Genomic DNA, 21,369 nt, shown 5'->3' on the forward strand with positions numbered 1-21,369 from the left:
GGAATTAGCATCAATAAGATGATTATGATCTCGTACTTTATTGTTCTCCGCAAGAGCACCCCTACAAACCCAACAAATTGATCCTAATTCTAAAGCAAATTCTTCCTCATCTGATAGTGACATGGAATAGTTGGTATGACGCAATCTTCATACAGACTTATTCGCTGTTTTGATTAGTGCTACATGTACTTTTTCCATGTTACCCTCCTCTCCCATAGTCTCAAAAAACTCTACCAATTTCATTTTGTTGTTAGGGTCTCGCTGAGCAAGAGCATAGGACACTGCTACAAGTTTATGTTCTTTGACTATATTTGACTTTGATGAGTCAGATATATCCAGTAGGCTTTCTTCACTAACCAAAGCCACCTTATAACTCTGTAACAGGGACTTTCGAAAGTTTTAAATTGTAAAAAGGCTTTGTGTCCTGCTGGCATTTCTATTCTTTGATTCCCGTGAATTTTGCAATATTTCATATGATCTTTGAATGTTCTCTCAGTTCGAAATGGGGAAAGGCACATGGGAAAGTAATGACGTTCCCCTTTCTGAACACCCTGAGTTAACAATTTACTAAGTGCAGTAATGGGAAAAAAATGACCATATGAATTTATATCTTTGGCAGGCTCATATATGATCCAAACCAAATTTTTTATATTATCTACTGCCGGTGTCCTAACTGAATACAAAACTCCTTATCTATTTGGTTTCTTCCCCCCATCCACAATTTCTGTATCATATTGAAGAACCACTACCCCCAACCCAAGATTTTCATTTTCTTTTTCAAAAATAGTTATTTCTATTAAGGACACCAGATACTTGCCCTCCAAAAAGTCAAAATTTACTTTTGGGAAATTTTCTCCACCATTTTGTGCAAATTCGTCCAGTTTTTTCATGCTAGGTTCCGCTGCAAGAGGTCTATGAGCAGCAGCTAAAAAGGCATATTTAAAACATTTCAAACCTGCTTCAAATCTTAAACCTTGAACTCTCCCTGTAGCCGACAATTCTGGATGACATTTTATTCGTCGGTTTCCACCCGCCCCTCTTAAAGTAAATTATTTTATCAATTTACTGAGTTTCAGATCCAGATGCTCTATGAATAAAAATGAGCTGTGTCGAGTTATCAACAAAAAAAATTGCAAGTCGAAAAAAAGGTGGTTTCACTTTCATTTACTCGACGGAACAAAGGAGAATTTATATTACCAATCCATTTGAGAATGAAACACTTTTCCTCAATGAGAATTTACGTGAGGTTCTTGTGTTTTAAAAATCGTATTATTAAGACAGAAAATTTCAGTGGTAGTGACCATGTTATCTATGCAGACTATGCATCCAGCTTCTCCTCAAACAGTTGTATATTCATCTAAAGTTCGTTTGTGGAATCCTTCAGAGTTAGTAATTCCAATGTCCCCCTTTTACCTGTTCTAGAAAGAAAAAGTACAGAAAATAATGTTCATCACTATAATATAAGACATCTCCAGTATATTCCTGTAAACACTTCATATTTGGAACTCTGTCAGTTAACACTAAGAACTGAACTCGGTGATCTTTTAGCTGTAACAAAGGGTTTATGTGTTATTACATGTCATTTTCGACCTGTCATTCAAAATGAATAGTAGAAGAATCCCATTTGTTTGTCCTGAGATTAATTGTTATGCTGCTGCTCTGAGTCCTCATCAAATAGGTCATGGATTGGACTACTACAAGGGGCGTACTACAATGTCTGGCTATGGTCTTGGTAGTTGGTTTAATAGGCTATTTCGTTCAGCACTACCCCTTGCCAAGAAATATATTGTACCAGCTGCAACAAATTTTTCTGGCTCAACACTACAGGACTGGAGTTCAGGTAAAAATTTCAAGGACAGTCTTAAGGAAAATCTTAGATCTTCAGCAAGAGCTGTTGGCGAACAATTAAAATCTCAACAAAATGGGAAAAGTTTTAAAAAGAATGTGTGGTAGTCATTCACTCATCAGTCTCCATCCAGGTGAGAAGTGTAAGCCATCAACAACAACAATTTTGAAAAGAAAAAGCATCAAGAAAAAGAAGAAGAAAAAGATTGTTAGATCAAAACAAGATTTTTTCTCATAAAATGACTTATTTCCCTCATAAAGAATCACATCCATCAATTACTTCATCATTAAATATATTCATTGCTGAAAATTTTCATGTCAGTGTCAAACATGGTTACTATGAACAATATCATCCTCAACAACCCTTGTCCGAAAATATACACTTTCAAATATTTTCCAATGAAGATTATTTCATTGATTTGTCATCCACATTTATTGATTTAAATGTTGTGGTGAAGAAAAAGTCTGACAATCAAACTCCTAGCGCTGTTGATGGTCTATCCTATGAAAACTGTATTCTACACAACTTGTTCAGACAAATTAATGTGTACATTAATGGAACATTGGTGAGCACTAGCAATAATTTGTCAAACTATGCAAGCTATATACAATTTATGTTGGTGACACCAAAATCATACAAGGAATTGAGGTCAAGCAATGGGCTATGAATATAGATTAAATGTCGACACTGATGGTGAGCTGACTACAGCAGTGACCAAGGAGTATCATTTGGTTGGTAAATTAAATCATGAAATATTTAACATTTCCCAATGGTCACCACCCAACGTTGAGATTGACATAAAGTTAAAACTTGCTCCAGGTAATTTTATTTTGAGAAAAACAATTGGTGGAGCACCTGATTCAACGGTAAGTATCATTTCAGCAGTACTTCATGTGCGAAAACAACAGGTCATGAGCTCTGTTGCATTGGCAGTGGAAAAACTGAGAGCCAACGGTAACAACATCAAACTGTTCGTTCCTCATACAGTTACCGATCAACGTCACATTGCTACAGGTTCTCGAAGCTATACTGATTCGTCATTTATCAGTGGGGAAATCCCCTCGAAACTCGCATTGGCCCTTGTGAAGAGTGCTAGCGCCGTTGGGTCCTGGACCACATCCCCTCATGATTTTAATTTTTTTTGTTTGTCCAGTCTTGTGTGCAAAGTGAATGGAGTTCCTCTTTACACCGGTCAATCACACTTCAGCAGTACTTCATGTGCGAAAACAACAGGTCATGAGCTCTGTTGCATTGGCAGTGGAAAAACTGAGAGCCAACGGCAACAACGTCAAACTGTTCTTTCCTCATACAGTTACCAATTAACGTCACATTGCTACAGGTTCTCGTAGTTATACTGATTCGTCATTTATCAGTGGGGAAATCCCCTCGAAACTCGCATTGGCCCTTGTAAAGAGTGCTAGCGCCGTTGGGTCCTGGACCACATCCCCTCATGATTTTAATTTTTTGGTTTGTCCAGTCTTGTGTGCAAAGTGAATGGAGTTTTTCTGTACAATTTATCATTGGATAACAAATCCTACACAGCTCTCTATGAATTGACAATGCAATCACTGGATCATGATTCACAACTATTTAAAAATGGAATAACTGAGTCAATATTTTCAAAAACTCATGGTGTAATTGTTTTAGACTTATCTTGCACTCAAGATTTGACTGTTGTTAGAACAGGGAGTGTACGTTTAGAGTGCACATTTGCCGATGCCTTGACTGAAAGCATTACGTTAATATCGCTATGTCAATTTGAAACCTATTGGGAGATCACTCCCGATGGTAGTGTTCTACTAGACTTGGCACCATGAACACGAATCAACAAATTGATGTATTTAACTTGGATCCATTCATGTCCAAATACAAATCCTATTGTCTACCCTCGGATTTCCTTGACAAATTTCAAGGTGATACTCATACCATTATCATTGATAATAGCAGTCCATCGAATATAAGAAATACTGGTCACTGGTTGTGCATCTTTCAAACAACGAAGACTATTGAATTTTTCGATCCTCTCGGATTCCCATATACATTCTATGGTTACCATATTAAAACCTATATTGAAAGCAGTAGGAAACCTATTATTCAAAACCGGAAGAGAGTGCAGGATCTATCGACTAAAAGCTGTGGCTTTCATGAGCTACTATATTTCGTGTTCCGATGTCGAGGCTATACTTAAAATTATTTTCTCAACAGTTAGGTAGACAATCAATGTCTGAACTACTTTGTGCTGAAAAATATGCTCTCAAAATTGTATAATATTGATTTTAGCGCCCTACGAGTAAAGTGTTTTAAAAAAGTACGTCAATTTGTTTATTAATAAAACATATATATACATAACAAAAAGTGTTTTTTTTTTCTTTAGATTTCTTCTTCTTCTACACGTAGATGATCATCATTGTCGACGACAACTAGTGGTGGTAGATCATTTACATTCACTTTGTGTTGATCAAGTAGGAAAAAGTCAGGATCAGATTTAGCACAATACGATGTAATTTCACTCTCATCGTATCTCTTTGTGTAGTCAATGATACTTTTTTAATTTATATTGTAAAATTCACGTGTTTCAATTTGTGTATTTGAGGATAAGATAAACTTTCGCTTGAAGCGTAACATTTCTTCCATATATCACATTTGAAACATTTATCGTCAGTATGAGTTTTTTTATGATAAGATAAACTGCTGCTTTGTGTAAAACATCTCTTACATATATCACATTCGATAGGTTTTTCTCCCATATAAGTTCTTTGATGAATAAATAGGTTGAATTTTTGACAGAATGTTTTCTCACATATATTACATTTAAAAGGTTTTTCTCCAGTACGAGTTCTTTGATGAATAAATAGGTAACGTTTTTGGCTGAATGTCTTCTCACATATATTAAATTCAAAAGGTTTTTCTCCACCATGAGTTTTTTTATGATAAGATAAACTATTGCTATGTGTAAAACCTTTCTTACATATATCACATTCGAAAGGTTTTTCTCCCGTATGAGTTCTTTGGTGATTAAGTAGGTGAACCTTTTGGCGGAATATTGTCTCACATACATTGCATTCAAAAGGTTTGACTTCAGTATGAATTCTTTGATGAATAAATAGATTGGCTTTTTGGCTGAACGTCTTCTCACATATGTTACATTCAAAAGGTTTTTCTCTAGTATGAGTTCTTTTATGATCAGATAAACTTCTACTTGTAGCAACACGTTTCTTACAGATATTACATTCAAAAGGTTTTTTTCCAGTATGAGTTCTTTGATGACTAAATAGGTTGCCTTTGTGGCGGAAGTTTTGTCACATATATTACATTCAAAAGGTTTTTCTCTAGTGTGCGTTCTTTTGTGATCAGATATACTTCTACTTGTAGCAACACGTTTCTTACAGATACCACATTCGAATTCTTTTTTCCCGTATGAGTTCTCTGATGACGAGACAAACTAGCACTTGTAGTAAAACATTTCTTAGATATGTTACATTCAAAAGATGTTTTTCCAGTATGAGAAACCTCCTGTTTTGCCACATCATTTTGACTTTGCCTTGCCATCTCATTTTGACATTTCCAATTCATTTCTTTTTTTAGACATATTCTTGCTAGATCTGGCATGCTAGGTAATCCGCATTCTTCTTTGCTCATATCTTTATCAGATGACGCTGCAACAAGAAGAACTTTAATAATCTAAAATTCGCTCAAAATCAAAGACTTGTATTTTTAGGTCTATTTTAAGTTAGCATACAACTCAGCTTTTAAAATTTTTAGCCTTATACAGTTATTATAAAATTCATTCTAATGAATCATTACTTAATTTATCAATTGAAATAACTCAGAAAAATAAGATTTTCAAATAAAAATAAAGACATTATTATAGTTAAGACCGGGGAAAATAAAAACATATAGTAAATTCATACTAAAAACGACTAGATATTCATAATAAAGAATGGATTGAACCCAGAACAAACAAAAAATGAATAAACAATCATATAAAATAAATCTAACGACATGTACAATTATAAAGAATAAATAATTCTTAAAACAAGTAAAATAGAATTGAATAAGCATATCAAGCTTAAAACAAAAAAAAAATCTTTTACTATTAAAGAATAAATGAAACTCAAAACAAATAAAAATTAAATAAACAAATCATAGCAATTAAAGATACAACAGGCACTAATATAAATGAATAAATAAATATTAAATCAAGTATTCTTAAATGGATACTTGTAAATCTTAAATTGAATATACAAAATAAAGCTTAAAACGCACAAAATCCCTACAAACCAGAGTTGGGCTACTGCCCCCTTCCCTAAATGTAAAAGTCAAAAGCCCACTGCGTAATTGATTGTTTACTGAAAACGAATTATATTAAAATATTTTCTTCTATACTTATTACAACATTAAAAATAAAATGAAATTACGGTCCAATAAGATCCTGTAAATTATCCACTTCTTTGGAGATAATGTTGCATTAAAAGCAATCAAAACTAAGGTGTTTCTAGAAGGGAATGATTAAACTACAGAGTTATTATATTAGCATATTCCTAAGCCATAAATGCCATAAAACACATATTATTTTTTATAATGCTTATATCTAAATCCATATTTAAAAATAGTAAAAGAATTCTAATTAGTTCCAAGAGCCAGAAAAAATTCTAGACATGCAAAAATACAGAAGAACAGGATATCTGAAACACACCTTTGTCCCCGTCAATTTTCGACTCCAGTTTAAAATGATCAGCATCATGTTGAGAATCTCCAGAGATGCCAGGAGAAATAGAAAAATGTTTGGCCCCATCTTTCATTAATAGCATAGAATGTGTGCTTCCAAAAATATCTTTCTTATCATTTGAGGATATATCTTCAGCTTCTACAAAATAGAGTAAAAATTAAATAAAAGATTTACGACATAACAGGTTGGTTAGTCATAAAACGTTTAAAATGCTACAAAATTTGTATCTGGTAGTTTGTGGAAGGACTAAAGGTAAATAGATCCTCATAGTATCTAGGCTCTTTGATAATATATAAAGAATATGAAGGACATAATATTTGAAAATAAGAGACAATATTACATGGATAATGTTCAATTATCATAGGTTCCGTCAAAAAGTTTGTTCACCAAGTTTGAAGCAATAACTGCTTCCAAGTGAAGAGCCAACAACCTATAGTAACAGAAAGCTTAAGACTTATTTACATAAAAACTGTCTAGTCAGAAAATATAGCATTTCAAGCTAATTAGTGACTCAACCCTAAGGTGACTATACTGAGTGGCGAGAATGTTGACTATTATTTTTCGTTTAAGTTAGTGCTAAAAGCTTATCAAGAAAATGAATAATGGGAATTGAAAACGAGCTTGAAAACCCTGCGGATTGGCACTGAATAGGAATGGGAAGAGAACCATTGTCATAAAAAAACCGTCTCAGGAATATCTATTAGGTTCAAAACCCTGTAGCTGGAGGTTTACAATCTCCAGTGTTGAATTTATGATTCTTTTAGAAGATGAAAACTAAAATATGATGTAAATTTTTTTTCACTGGTGAAAAAATTTTCTTTGATGACACATTAAAATCCATTCCGGTTCAAAAAATGACTAAGACAGTATGCCCGGAATGCAGAATAAGAGTTACTATTAACTCTATTCAGTGCAGTAACTGAATTTTATTTCCGTGAACATTGCTCCGGTATTGAACATTCTAAGTGGTCTACAAGTTGGGTTTGGCTAGATTGTACTACAAAAGAAGACACTAATGACAAGGTAGTAGCTTTTGATGACTCTTTGCGTTGTTCCTCCCAGACCCCGTCTACTTTTAAGACACCTCCACATCACCCATCGGGAAGGGACCTAGTCGACAGTTTTAAGGAAGTGAGGGTATCGCCCTTATCGTCTCTCAAATCAATTCCTTGCCAAACCAAGCCCCAGGACAGTCCCCCTCAACCACGTCCGATGTGTCCAGCCAAACCAATTTCGTTTCAAAAACAACTCATTTTAGTTGTCAAACTCCTGACCAAGCTACAGTATTCAAGACCTGTGCTTCCTGCCAGTCCGACTTGTTAAACAAAAATCCTACTGCACCTAAAACAAGACACCCCTCCTTCCAATGCAGCAGCATTGATGAGTGAACTGGAAAACGTTATTAAGGAAATGTTCACCCTAACCCCTTCAAAAAGTGTTTCAGTTGGTAACCTCCAGTTTTTTCCAATCCAGGAAAAGAAGAAATTACCAAGTTCTGTTCAAAAAAAAAAATATTAAAACAAGAATTATTGAAGCTAATTTGGCTCCTGATAACATCATCAAAAATCAAAATTTAACAGAAGACAAGGTTAACGACAAAATTATTGATAAGAATGCAGTGATTTCCGGTTCAACTAAGATAAAAAGACAAGTTTGTGTGTCTAAAGGATGAAACTGTCTTGGTTTTAATATTCTCTCAGGCACAAGCGTCACGGGTCAAGTTCATTTGGAAATTGTCCTTAATTATGCATGTAAAAACGGAAGTGAGTTTAAAACTAGTGATGAACTATCCAGGAAGCATGTTAATGCTAATAAAGGTGAATGCAAGTATGCCTGGAGAGGGGTTTGCAAGAAGGAAGAGTCTTGTAAATACCTTCATTTGTGAAAGAATTATTATTTGAAGGATGAATGTAGTGTCCCTGGGTGCAAACTCTGGTTTGTCCCTGGTTTGTGACAGTTTTGGAAGTGGGCTTCAAATCCACTTGAAATATGGGTACAAATCTTTTAAAAAGCTCTTAAATAGTGCCAAAAAAAGTTTTAACCAACAGTCAGCATCTCCTGCAATTCCTCCTCTCATCAGTTTGGACCTATCAAAAAACGATTAGCATCAAAACTTCCACCTTTCCCACCATTACAGTGTAACCAGTGTTTTATTTTTAACTTATGTCTCTCCAAACCTTCCTCCTCAGCTGCTAAAAATAGTGCCTCAAAACCATCCCCTTACTCTCAACATCCTTCTCAAACGTCAACCCCAAATAACTCTATCCCGAAATGAAAAAAATCCCAATACCCAAATGGTTTTAACTTTCCGACCTTCCTACTTACGAATGCTGAAAGCCTGAATTTTGACAACATTACCGAACTCGAAGGTATCACTGAAATTCAAAAAATTAACGTTATACCTGTGACAGAGGTTCAGTCCCAGAAATCAGATTTCCTAAAAATCAGCAATGATACTCAGTTTATAAAATTTCTCCCTCCAAATCACCATCTTGGGAAAAAAGGGGGTGGTGTATTTTTTTCTGTCCGAGATAACCTCCAACCTAAACTCATCCCCACCCCCAACTTATCAGATAACGATGGAATCCTATGGCTGAGCCTTAGACCAAAAGCACTTCCCCGCCCTTTCAATTTAATTATAACCACCGTCTTTTATCACTCCCCTAACTAAAGTATTGACCAAAAAAGCAAATTTATACAACATATCCTGATAAGTGCTGACTTTGTGTTATCGAAGTATCCTAACACTGGTATTTTCTTAGTTGGCGATGCGAATGACCTGAGGATGGACTCTATCTGTACGTCTCTTAATATTATACAACTGTTTTAAATAACTACAACAAAAGGTAACACCTCTGGCTGTTATTTGTTCAAACATGAGTAAGTATTACAGCCCCCCGCTACCACTGCCACCATTAGGAGGCAGTTACCACTATTGTCTTCTTTTTTCTCCCTCTTCAGCCATTGTTTATTCCTTTACTACCTCCATTGAGGTTTACCGTCCCTTCAGTGACACAGGCCTTTTTTCTTTTGGTTAATGGCTGACCAGAGCTAGTTGGTCAGACCAATTCTGATAATCTTGATGATAAAATTTAGATTTTTCACAAAAAATTAATTGGTTCCTACTCATTATGTTTCCAAGAAAAAAAATTAGAAAATGTTCCAGTGATAAAACTTACATAAATAATCACACAAAAATGCTAATCCGCACAAAAATAAACTTATTTAACAAGTGTAATTTAGCTGAAGCAAATAAATTAAGAAAGGAAGTAAAATGTCAAATTAAAAAAGCTACCCGAGCCTACTATAAAAATAAAAATAAAAACTTGTGCCATGATAAACCAAAGAGTTGGTACTCTGAAATTAAAACTTACCGGTAAGAGTCAAGAACAATTAAATTTTAATATCAATGAACTTCCAAAGACCACAGCTAATGACTTCAATAAGTTTCTGGCTTCTATTGTCCAGAGTCTCCCACCACTATCTTACGTATTTCCAGATGTTCCTCATCCTTTTTCATTCCCCCATATTTCCCCAAAAAATTGAAAACTAAAACAATCAAGTTTTTGCCCCTTAGATTTTCATGTTCCTCTTATTAAAGCTTTCAGTGATTACCTTACAAAGTCCCTATCCATCCTGTTCAATGAAATTACCGAATCTGGACAGTCCCCTCAATATTGAAAACAAGGCTTTATTGCACCAATAAAAAAAAAGATGGGAAACCTGGCTTTGATGCCATTCGTCCTATTACCCTTACCTCAATTTTTCCAAAATTGTGCGAGTTTTCTCGCAGACTGGCTTAATATAAAAGTCCTACCCCTCATTGATCTTAGACAGTTTTGTAATCTCAAATCCACGCCAACCTTACATTACCTGATCCATCTTGTTGATACCATGGGTAAACTACTTGAAAAACCTAACACTTGCCTTAACCTGATTTCTACTGGTCTTTAAAAAGCTTTCGATTTGATTAACCCCAATTTACTCATAGATAAACTTATAAATGTACTCCACATTGAAACTATCCTGGTTAAGCTCGTTGCCTCTTTTCTCTCTAATAGATCTCAAGCAGTTAAATATCTAATTTTTTCTCAGATCATCTCCGCATATTTAGTGGCATTGCCCAGGGGACTATTCTAGGCCCTCTCCTTTTTTCTCTTATGATTAACACTCTTTCAATCCTTTATGACAGTAGGCGAAAATTTCTCAATGACTTGACAGTTTTAGAAATGTGTCATAAAAACATTTTTAGCAACCCAATGGGCATACTCCAAGATATTGCCTGTGAGGCATCTTCCCTTGACATGACAGTTAACCCTTCTAAATCCGCAATAGTCTCAGTAAGTTTCCTTAAATCCCCTTCCCTTTTTCTTATTCCTATTCCTCCTGAAACCTCTGTCACGTCTCTTAAGCTCCTTATTGTTAAAATTTCTTCTAATTTAAACTGGGATGCCCATATAAATAATATCCTAGGACAAGCAAACTCCTCGCTTTCCCTCCTTAAACTTTTAAATAAATTTAGTTGCCCCCAATCACATTTACTACAAGTATATATATATCTTTTGTGCGTCCCATATTAGAGTATACTTGTCCTGTGTGGCACCCTGGCCTCTCAATTGAAGCAACACAAAAGATTGAAAATGTCCAAAAGAGAGCTCTAAGAATTATTTTTAAAGAGGGCAAGGTACCATATTTGCATATTGTTAAACAAGCATTCCACGAACTGTATCCCAGCCTATCCCCACCCTGGCCTCTCAAATGAAGCGACACAAAAGATTGAAAATGTCCAAAATAGAGCTCTAAGACCATATACCATATTTGCATTTGTTAGGGACCTAACGCTAGAGACCCTTGAGCAAAGAAGAAATGATTTGTGCCTCCGTTTTGGTACGCTGGCACTTCTGGGCCCCCGTACTGCGAACCTTTTCCCTGAATACAATGTACATGATAGAAATCGTCCTCCACGAACTGTGTCCCAGCCTATCCCCACCTTATCTCCCATTCTTTGTACTACCTTACGGTATAATAAATCTTTTATCCCTTTTTTTACTGGTATAATAAATAATTGTTAATTTGTACATAAATCTTATCTTATCTCTTACAGATAATAGAAAAAGCTCGTTTTTCTTTTTTTGTTCCCTATCCCCTTTGTATGTTGTTTTTTAAATATTTTTTAATATATATATTATTTAATTTTTTTTTGTTTCATCAGTTTTTATCTTTTTAACTAGTTGCCGTTTTGCAGTTTTTAATCATAGGCAGCGCAGAGCTGCCTAAGTAAAGAACGATGTTGGCAAAATGTATTGTTTTTTTTCTTTTCTTTTTTTCTATACAAGGGCACTTTGTATCGAAGGAGTTGTCGTAGAAACTTCGAAAAGGGACTTCAAAAAGGGCTCATTCAATTGGAAATTAAAAGGGCTAGTGCCCTTTTAATAGTCGAAAGTGATTGAAGGGCAACTAACCCCCCTCCCACGACAACGTTTTCTTCAAACGCATCCAATCAAAATTTTGAGATATCCATTTTTTTCAACGTAGTCAAAAGTTCTGGAAATTAGGTCTTTCAGGATGAATAATGAAAAAAAAACTGTTTCCACAAAATAAGTTTTTCAAAGAAAAGTATAGAACCCCATAAAACAAAGAAACGGGCAAAAATAAAATAAGATAATCTAAGAAGCGTGAAACTACCGCAAATCAGCATCGATAAATAAATGAAATCCAAAACGAACAGGTATTACAAAAAATAATCGAGTCAAACTCAAAACGCACAGAATAAAACATAAGCTATGCTCAGAACCCCCTATGCCTCAAACGTTTTGAGTTTGACTCGCTTATTCATTGTGATTTCTGTTCGTTTTGGGTTTCATTTATTTATCGATGCTGATTTACGGTAGTTAAAAAGGGCACTAACCATTTCAATTTGCAATCAAATGAGCCCTTTTTGAAGTTTCTACGACAACGCGTGCTATAAAAACCTCACAGGCCCCCAGGGCATAACTTAAAACCCTTTCCCTGAGGGCTGTGGGGAAGTGTCCTCCTCAAAAACATAATTTCTATCTAGAAATCAACAACGCTGAACAAAATGGCTATCTAAAGATTTTGATTGGATGTGTTTGGGGAAAAGTTGGGCGAGAGAAGGGGGTTAGTTGCCCTCAAATCACTTTCGACTATTAAAAAAGGCACTAGACCTTTGAATTTCCAATCGAATGAGCCCTTTTTCAAGTTTCTACGACAAAGATTTCAATAAAAACTTATATGCCCCCAGGGCATAACTTATAACCCTTGCCCTGAAGACTGTGAGGGGAGGGGGTTCCCTGCTCAAAGGTATACTTTCCTTAACTTTGAACTGCGTGGAACAAAATGGCTATTTAGTAATTTGGATTGGATGTGTTTGGGGAAATGGTGGGGGTGGAGGGGGTGTTAGTTGCCTTCCGATTACTTTCGACTACTAAAAAAGGAACTTCTAATCAATTCTAATTTCTAATCGAAGTAGCCCTTTTCGAAGTTTCTACGAAAACTTCTTCGATACGAAGTGCCCTGCTCTAAAGGAAAAAACAATAAATTATACATTGTGCCAATCTCGTTCTTATATGCCCTCAGGGCATAACTTACAACCCTTGCCCTGAGGGTTGTGGGGGAGTGTCCTCCTCAAAAACATATTTTCTATCTGGAAATCAACTACGCTGAACAACATGGCTATTTAAAAATTTGGATTGGATGTGTTTGGGGGAATGATAGGGGTGAGGGGCTAGTTGAGCTCTAATATATTTCGACTACTAAAAAGGACACTAGCCACTCCAATTTCCAATCGAATGAGTCCTTTTCGAAGTTTCTACGACAACTCCTTTGATACGAAGTGCCCTGGTCTAAGACAACAAAATAAACAATACATTGTGCCCACATCGTTCTTCACTTAGGCAGCGCTATTGCGCTGCCTATGATAACCCCATCAGAGCCCTCAGTGCATGGGTTGTAAGTTATGCCCTGGGGGGATATAAGGTTTGTATAGGAAGTTGTAGTAGCAATTTCAAAAGGGCTCATTTGATTGGAAATTGAAATTGCCCTTTTTAATAGTCAAAAGTGAATGGAGAGTAATTAACCCCCCTCTCACGCCCACCCTTTCCCCAAAGACATGCAATCAAAGTTTAGAGATAGCCATTTTGTTGAACGTAGTTGAAAAATATGGGAATTATGTATTTAAGGATGACAAAACCCCTAGAACCCCCAGGGCAAAGGTTGTAAGTTATGCCCTGGGGGCATATAAGGTTTTTATAGATCGGGTGGTCATAAAAAAATCAAAAGGGGCTCTTTCAGTTGGAATTTGAGAGGGCTGGTGCCATTTTTAATAGTCAAAAGTGATTGGAGGGTAACTATCTCACGCCCACCCTTCCCCAGAACACAACCAATCAAATTTTTCAGAAAGCAAATTTGTTCAACGCAGCAAAAGGTTCTGGAAATTAGGTGTTTGACGGTGACAATCCCCCCCCCCAGCCCACAGAGCAAGGGCTGTAAGTTATACCCTGGGGGCATATAAGGTTTTTATAGAACGCGTTGTCATAAAACTTCAAAAAGGGCTCATTCGATTAGAAATTGAAATGGCTAGTGCTCTTTTTAATAGTCAAAAGTGATTTGAAGGCAACTAACACCCCTTCCACACCCACCAATTCCCCAAACACATCCAATCAAAATTTTGGAGATAGCCATTTTGTTCCACTTAGTTTAAAGTTCCGGAAATTATACTTTTGAGAAGGACACCCCCCCCCCCCACTGTCTTCAGGGCAAGGGTTATAAGTTATGCCCTGGGGGCATATAAGGTTTTTATAGAAGGCGTTATCGTAGAAACTTAAAAAAAGGCTTATTCGACTGGAAATTCTCGGGGCTAGTGCCCTTTTTAATAGTCCAAAGTGATTTGAGGGCAACTAACCCCCCTCTCACGCCCACCTTTCCCCGAAACACATCCAATCAAAATTTTTAAATAGCCATTTAGTCAACGTAGTTGGAAGTTTTGGAAATTAGGTCTTTAAGGATGACAACCCCTCCCCCGAGCCCTCAGGGCAAGGGTTGTAAGTTATGCCCTGGGGCATATAAGGTTTTTATTGGAAGCTTTGTCGTAGAAACTTCAAAAGGGCTCATTAAACTGAAAATTGAAAGGGCTACTGCCTTTTTTAGTAGTTGAAAGTAATTGGAGAGCAACTAATGCCCCTCTCACGCTCACCATTTTCCCAAACACATCCAGTCAAAATGTTGAGATAGACATTTTGTTGAACGTAGTTGAAAGGTCTGGAAATTATGTTTTCGAGGATGACAACCATCCTAGCAGCCCTTAGGGTAAGGGTTGTAATTTATGCCCTATGGGCATATAAGGTGTTTATAGAAAGCATTGTTGTTTCAAAAAGGGCTCAATCGATTGGAAATCGAAAGGCCTGGTGCCCTTTTTAATAGTCAAAAATGATTGGAAGGCTTAACATTTTTATAGCAAAGATCGATGTGGGTATAATGTATTATTTTGTGTTGTTGTTGTTTAGACCAGGGCACTTCGTATCAAAGGAGCTGTCGTGGGAACTTCGAAAATGGCTAATTTGATTGAAAATTGAAAGGGCTGACGCCCTTTTTAATAGTCAAAAGTGATTGGAGGGCAACAAATCCCCCTCCCACGCCCACCCTCACATTTCCCCATTATGTTTAAAAACTAAAAGTTGCTTTAATATTAAATCAAATTGCACAGTGGTAATGCTAATTACCAATAAGGCATCTAAGCAGTATCCCAAGAACGACTGAGTGTATTATTTTTCAAACTTTAGGGGCTACTTCAGCTCTTAAAATATAACCAAATCAAAATAGCGTAAGTGTATCCAAGCTATCAAAGATAATAAAAAGATTTTTTTGCGAATGGTATCAAGTTTTCCATTTCAGGTCAACTAGAGGATGTAAGAAACTAAATAAAACACTACTATTTGTGTCCAGATTTTTAAAAGGGTGTATTTTGTTAAAAATTGCTGAAAATTTTTCTCCAGCATACAAATAGCAGGCCACACTATAAAGTCTTAAAAAAACCGAAAAGAGTTAAAGTATTATTTTGTTTTTCCCTGAAAAAGACTACGTCAATATAAAACGAACAAAAATAAATTAAAAAAAAATTCCACAAAATAAGTTTTTCAAAGAAAAGTAAAGAACTCATTTAAACAAAAAATAAGCAAAAATAAAATAAAATAATCTACCAAAAGCGAAACTACCACAAATCAGCATTGATAAATAAATGAAACCCAAAACTAACAGAAATTACAATAAATAACCGAGTCAAACTCATAACAAGCAGAAATTAACATAAGTTGGGCTCAAAACCCCTATGCCTTCCCAAAGCCATAACATAACATGCACTTCATTGAAAAAAATATAAATGTTTTTACTTTAATAACTTTAATAAACTAAATAATATTACCATTTTGATTACAAAATATCAGTATATGCATACTAAACTGACAATGCACATTCATTTGTTTATTTTTTTTCATTTGTAATTCAGCCCTATATTGCTCAATTGTTTTTTTTTTTTCAAAACTGTTACTTTTTACCAGTCTTGACAGGAGCAAAGATCCCATATGATGTTAAAAATTCTGCTTGGTCATTGTACAAATTTTGGGATAATAAATTATAAGGGTTTGCCAAATTTAGCGGCAGAACTATTTTTAAAGATTGAGATATTTTTAGATTTTTGAAAATTGGAAAAAGAATTGACATCAACTAGAAATAAAACTACACAGATGAAAACATCCTGGACAAAACCATTTACAAGAGACTTGTAGCCCCCCTACCTTTAAAATAATAAAATAATTTTTATCTTGTTGTTGATTGCTTTCTTTTGTGGCAATTTATAAGCTTTTGCTCTAAGTAAGTTAATTGTATTTAATTTAGAGCAGAAATCTTTTTTTTAAGAGCTGAACTTTTTAATGGACTCCTTGAATAATTTTTGTGATAAACGCCTTAGATGATGTATCCCCTTTTACATTTCATGATTGGACCTAGAGCTGCAACCAAGTAAAGAGCAGACCTTATCATTATAATTAGCAGGCCATATCATTATCAAAACCATATATATTGGACCTTTGAACTATGTTAAACAAAATGGCTACCTCAAAATTTTTATAGGATTAGTTGGGGGGGGGGGAACCTATAGAGGGGGGGGGGGCTGTTTACCCTTCAATCTTTTTGGTCACTTAAAAAGGGCAATTACAAATTTAATTCCCTTTCGAATGACCCATTAAACCCCTCTATATGACAGTCTGGCCATCCCATTCTAGAAAAAAAAAGAAAAAAGAAAAAAGAAGGGAGACAGATCACTGCTACCCATGCAAAAAAGTCAATGTTCCTTGGTGTTCAAGGTGGGGGACTGTAATTATCCTACATAAGGTTTTGACCATGCTGATTCCAATGGGTCACTTTTTATTTCGATTTGACACCATTTTTAAGGGGTTTCAGGCTCTTTTTTGAAATCACCATAAATTTCTTTTCGCAATAAACTTTTACTTCTAAGATTAACCAAAACAATAGTTACCGTTCGTGATGGTAACTATCTACCTAACTATTTATGTAACAGTGTAGAATGACATTTTTTTCCCACCAGACTGTTTTTTTGAAAACACATTTTTCAACTTTTGATTACAACAGGCGATGGTTCGCCCTTTACTCGGTTGCAGCTGCCGCTGCAACCATGACCACATTTGAAAGGGTGTTCTGCAGTGTGAGATCCTTGATGAACAAATAAGTTGGCCTTTTGGCTGAATGTCTTTTCACATATATTACATTCAAAAAGTTCTTCTCCAGAATAAGTTTTTTTATGATAAGATAAACTATTGCTATGTGTAAAACCTTTCTTACATATTTCACATTCAAAAGGTTTTTTTTCCAGTATGAGTTCTCTAATGACGAGATAAACTGCCACTTGTAGTAAAACATTTGTTACATATATCACATTCAAAAGGTTTTTTGCCAGTATGAGTTCTTTGATGATCAAATAGGTGGGCTTTTCTACTGAATGTTTTGTCACATACATCACATTCAAAAGGTTTTTCTCCAGAATGAGATCTTTGAGTAATAAATAGGTTGGCTTTCTGGCTGAATGTCTTCTCACATATATTGCATTCAAAAGGTTTTTCTCCAGTATGAGTTATTTGATGAATAGACAAAGCGGCACTTCTAATAAAACTTTTCTTACATATTTCACATTCGAAAGGTTTTTTTCCTGTATGAGTTCTCTGATGACTAGATAAATTGGTACTTGTAGTAAAACGTTTCTTACACATATCACATTCAAAAGGTTTTTCTCCAGTATGAGTTCTTTTGTGATCAGACAAACTTCTACTTGTAGCAACACGTTTCTTACAGATATCACATTCGAAAGGTTTTTTTCCCGTATGAGATCTCTGATGACGAGATAAACTGGCACTTGTAGTAAAACGTTTCTTACATATATCACATTCAAATTGTGTTTTTCCAGTATAAGAAATCTCCTGTTTTGCCGCATCATTTTCTGCCAATACATGACTGTCACTTGACATCTAATTTTGACGGTTCCAATTCATTTCTTTTTTTAGACAGATTCTTGCTAGATATGACATGTTAGGTAATCCGCATTCTTGTTTGCTCATATCAGATGACGCTGCAACAAGAAGAACTTTAATAATATAAAATTCTCTCAAAATCAAAGACTTGTATTTTTTAGGTCTATTTTAATTTACCACACAACTCAGCTTCTAAAATAGTTAGCCTTATACAGTTATTATAAAATTCATTCTAGTGAATCTTACCTCATTATTTAATTTATCAATTAAAATAACTTTCAAAAAATAAGCTTCTCAAAGAAAATTAAGGGCAATATTAAACTCAAGACCAGGAAAAATAAAAACCTATAATATTTAATACTAAAAACGACTAGATATAAATAGTAGAGAATAAATTGAACTCAAAAGAAACAGAAAATGAATAAACAATCATAGAAAACAAACATACAAAATATGCAAATATAAATGAATAAATAATTCTTAAAAAAAGTAAAAATAGAATTGAATAAGCACATCAAGTTTAAAACAAAAAAATCTATTGAAGTATAAATGAAACCCAAAACGAACAGAAATTGAATAAACAATCATAGCAAATAAAGACACAATAGGCACTAATATAAATGAATAAATAAAATTTAAATCAAGTATTTTTAAATGGATACTTGTAAATCTTAAATTGAAAATATAAGTAAAGCTTAAAACAAACAAAATCCCTATAAACAAGAGTTGGGCTACTGCCCCCTTCCCTAACTGTAAAAGTCTAAAGCCAACTGCGTAATTGATTGTTTACTGAAAATGGATTATATTAAAATATTTTCTTCTATACTTATGACAACATTAAAAATAAAATGAAAATTACAGTGCAATATATATAAGGATTATGCAATATATAATAGGATTTTCGTAAGTCGCTAAAGAACCATTGTTTTGATGTGTATATTTTGAATGGATTATTCCACGCCACTTAAGTTTTGTTTTTGAGGAGGGCTTAGTTGCAGCTGAATATGATTATAGTTATTATAATTTTGCTGGGTGTTGTTTGGAGGTTCGTTGGTTTTGGGGGCCGGTAAGTTGAGCTCTAATTTTTTTTTTTTTTTCTTTATTTCTTTTTTTTTGTTTTTTTTGTTTTTGTTTTTTTTTTCTTTTTTTTCTGTCTTTTTTTTTGGTTTCTTTGTTTTTTGTTTTATTATGAGGGTTTTCTCCCGCACAAGCATTGCTTCAGGGAATCGATGATGTATATATTTTTTTTTTAAATAAACCCAATGTTACTTACTTAAAATAAGATCATGTAAATTATCCACTTCTTTGGAGATAATGTATAAACTACATTAAACTACAGAGTTATTATATTAGCATATTCCTAAGGCATAAATGCCATAAAAGAGTTATTATTTTTTTAATTATGTATAGCTAAATCCATATTTAAAAATTGTAAAAGAAAAGATCAGGATATCTGAAACACACCTTTGTCCCCGTCAATTTTCGACTCAAGTTTAACATGATCCGCATCATGTTGAGAATCTCCAGAGATGCCAGGAGAAATAGAAAAATGTTTGGCGCCATCTTTCATTAATAGCATAGAATGTGTGCTTCCAAAAATATCTTTCTTATCATTTGAGGATATATCTTCAGCTTCTACAAAATGAGAGTAAAAATTAAATAAAACATTAACAACATAACAAGTTTGTTACTCATAAAACGTTTAAAATGCTACAAATTTTTTATGTGGCAGTTTGTGGAAGGATTAAAGGTAAATTGATCCTCCCAGCATCTAGGCACTTTGTAAATATATAAAGAATATGAAGTGTATCAGATTTGAAAATAAGAGACAATATTACACGGATAATGGTCAATTATATTAGGTTCCGTCAAAAAGTTTGTTTACCAAGGTTGAAGCAATAACTGCTTCCAAGTAAAGAGCCAACAACCTATAGTAACAGAAAGCTTCAAAACTTATTTAGATAAAAAATATCTAGTCAGAAAAATGTAGCATTTCGAGCTAATTAGTGACTCAACCCTCAGGTGAATATACTGAGTGGTGAGAATGCTGACTATTATTTTTCGTTTATGTTAGTGGAAAAAGCTTATCAAGAAAAAGAATTATGGGACTTGAAAACGAGCTTGAAAACCCTGCGGAGTGGCACTGAATGGGAATGGGACGAGAACCATTGTCATAAAAAACGTCTCAGGAATATCTTTTAGGTTCAAAACCCTATAGCTGGAGGTTTAAAATCTCCAGTCTTGAATTTATGATTCTTTTAGAAGATGAAAACTAAAATATGATGTTTGAAAAAAACTGCCAAATCAAAGAAAAAGTATTCTCAAAAAAGTGTTACCACTGAAACAAGCAATTTTGTGACAAGCCTATAGCTGCAACATACGCCATTAGGATAGCCTGTAACTTGGGTAGGTTCCAGACTTTCTTTACAAATTGGGAAATTGACCTTGTTTCAAGATTTTTAAAACCATACTGGGCGCTTGTATTCTGTTTCGAGTTATCTCTCTCCCTGAAGCCTCAGTAGGCTTCACTCTTTAATCAGCGTTCGTTCAAGATACACCTACACCGCTGAAAAAATTTTCTTTGATGACACATTAAAATCCATTCCGGTTCAAAAAGATGACTAAGAAAGTATGCCCGGAATGCAGATTAGGAGTTACCATTAACTCTATTCAGTGCAGTAACTGTGAATTTTACTTCCATGAACATTGCTCCGGTATTGAACATTCTAAGTGGTCAAAAAGTTGGGTTTGCCTAGATTGTACTACAAAAGAAGATACTAATGACAAGGTAGTAGCTTTTGATGACTCTTTGTGCTGTTCCCCCCAGACCCAGTCTACTTTTAAGACACCTCCACATCACCCATCGGGAAGGGACCTAGTCAACATCAGGAAGTGAGGTCATCACCCTAATCGTCTCTCGAATCAATTCCTTGCCAAACCAATTTCAAGCCCCAGGACAGTCCCCCTCAACCACGTCCGATGTGTCCTGCCAAACCAATTTCGATTCAAAAACAACTAATTTCAGTTGTCAAACTCCTGACCAAGCTACAATATTCAAGACCTAAATTTCCTGCCAGTCCGACTTACTAAACAACGTTCCTACTGCACCTAAAACAAGACACCCCCTCCCTCCAATGCAGCAGTTATTATCATTAATGAGTGAACCTGAAAACGTTATTAAAGAAAAGTTCACCCTAACTTCTTTAAAAAGTGTTTCAGTTTGTAACCCCAGTCTTTTC

At 34.9% G+C, this 21,369-nt stretch overlaps 3 protein-coding genes across 3 annotated transcripts in view; all 3 read right to left on the reverse strand.

Annotated features, from left to right (window-relative positions):
- Positions 1-4,327: 4,327 nt before the first annotated feature.
- Positions 4,328-10,095, reverse strand: LOC148945770 (uncharacterized). The gene is made up of 4 exons (XM_089097512.1): positions 10,065-10,095; positions 6,543-6,713; positions 5,260-5,502; positions 4,328-5,009 (listed from the first exon to the last, which is right to left on the reverse strand). The coding sequence occupies exons 1-4, from the start codon at positions 10,093-10,095 to the stop codon at positions 4,399-4,401; spliced, it is 1,056 nt and encodes a 351-aa protein (XP_088953638.1). The 3' UTR covers positions 4,328-4,398.
- Positions 10,096-17,479: 7,384 nt separating this feature from the next.
- On the reverse strand, positions 17,480-18,127 carry LOC148945771 (uncharacterized). The gene has a single exon (XM_089097513.1). The coding sequence runs from the start codon at positions 18,125-18,127 to the stop codon at positions 17,489-17,491; it is 639 nt and encodes a 212-aa protein (XP_088953639.1). The 3' UTR covers positions 17,480-17,488.
- Positions 18,128-21,369, reverse strand: part of LOC148945772 (uncharacterized) — a 128,315-nt gene continuing 125,073 nt past the window's right edge. The window contains exons 4-5 of the mRNA XM_089097514.1: positions 19,595-19,765; positions 18,128-18,228 (exon numbers count right to left, since the gene is read on the reverse strand). Of these exons, the coding sequence (XP_088953640.1) occupies positions 18,128-18,228; positions 19,595-19,765 (272 nt within the window). The remainder of the gene's footprint in view (positions 18,229-19,594; positions 19,766-21,369) is intronic.

This window comes from Artemia sp. Qi Xiang Cuo, chromosome 12 (assembly GCF_049724085.1).
Source record: "Artemia sp. Qi Xiang Cuo chromosome 12, ASM4972408v1, whole genome shotgun sequence".
In the NCBI taxonomy this organism is placed as follows: Eukaryota; Metazoa; Arthropoda; class Branchiopoda; order Anostraca; family Artemiidae; genus Artemia; species Artemia sp. Qi Xiang Cuo.

Coding starts and splice junctions, on each gene's coding strand:
- LOC148945771 (XM_089097513.1), bottom strand. CDS start 18,127: ATGTCAAGTGACAGTCATGTATTGGCAGAAAATGATGCGGCAAAACAG.
- LOC148945770 (XM_089097512.1), bottom strand. CDS start 10,095: ATGAAAAAGGATGAGGAACATCTGGAAATAC. Junction 5,503..6,542: donor GAAAATTGACGGGGACAAAG/GTGTGTTTCAGA, acceptor TTCTTGTTGCAG/CGTCATCTGATAAAGATATG. Junction 5,010..5,259: donor TCATCAGAGAACTCATACGG/GAAAAAAGAATT, acceptor GAACTCATACTA/GAGAAAAACCTTTTGAATGT.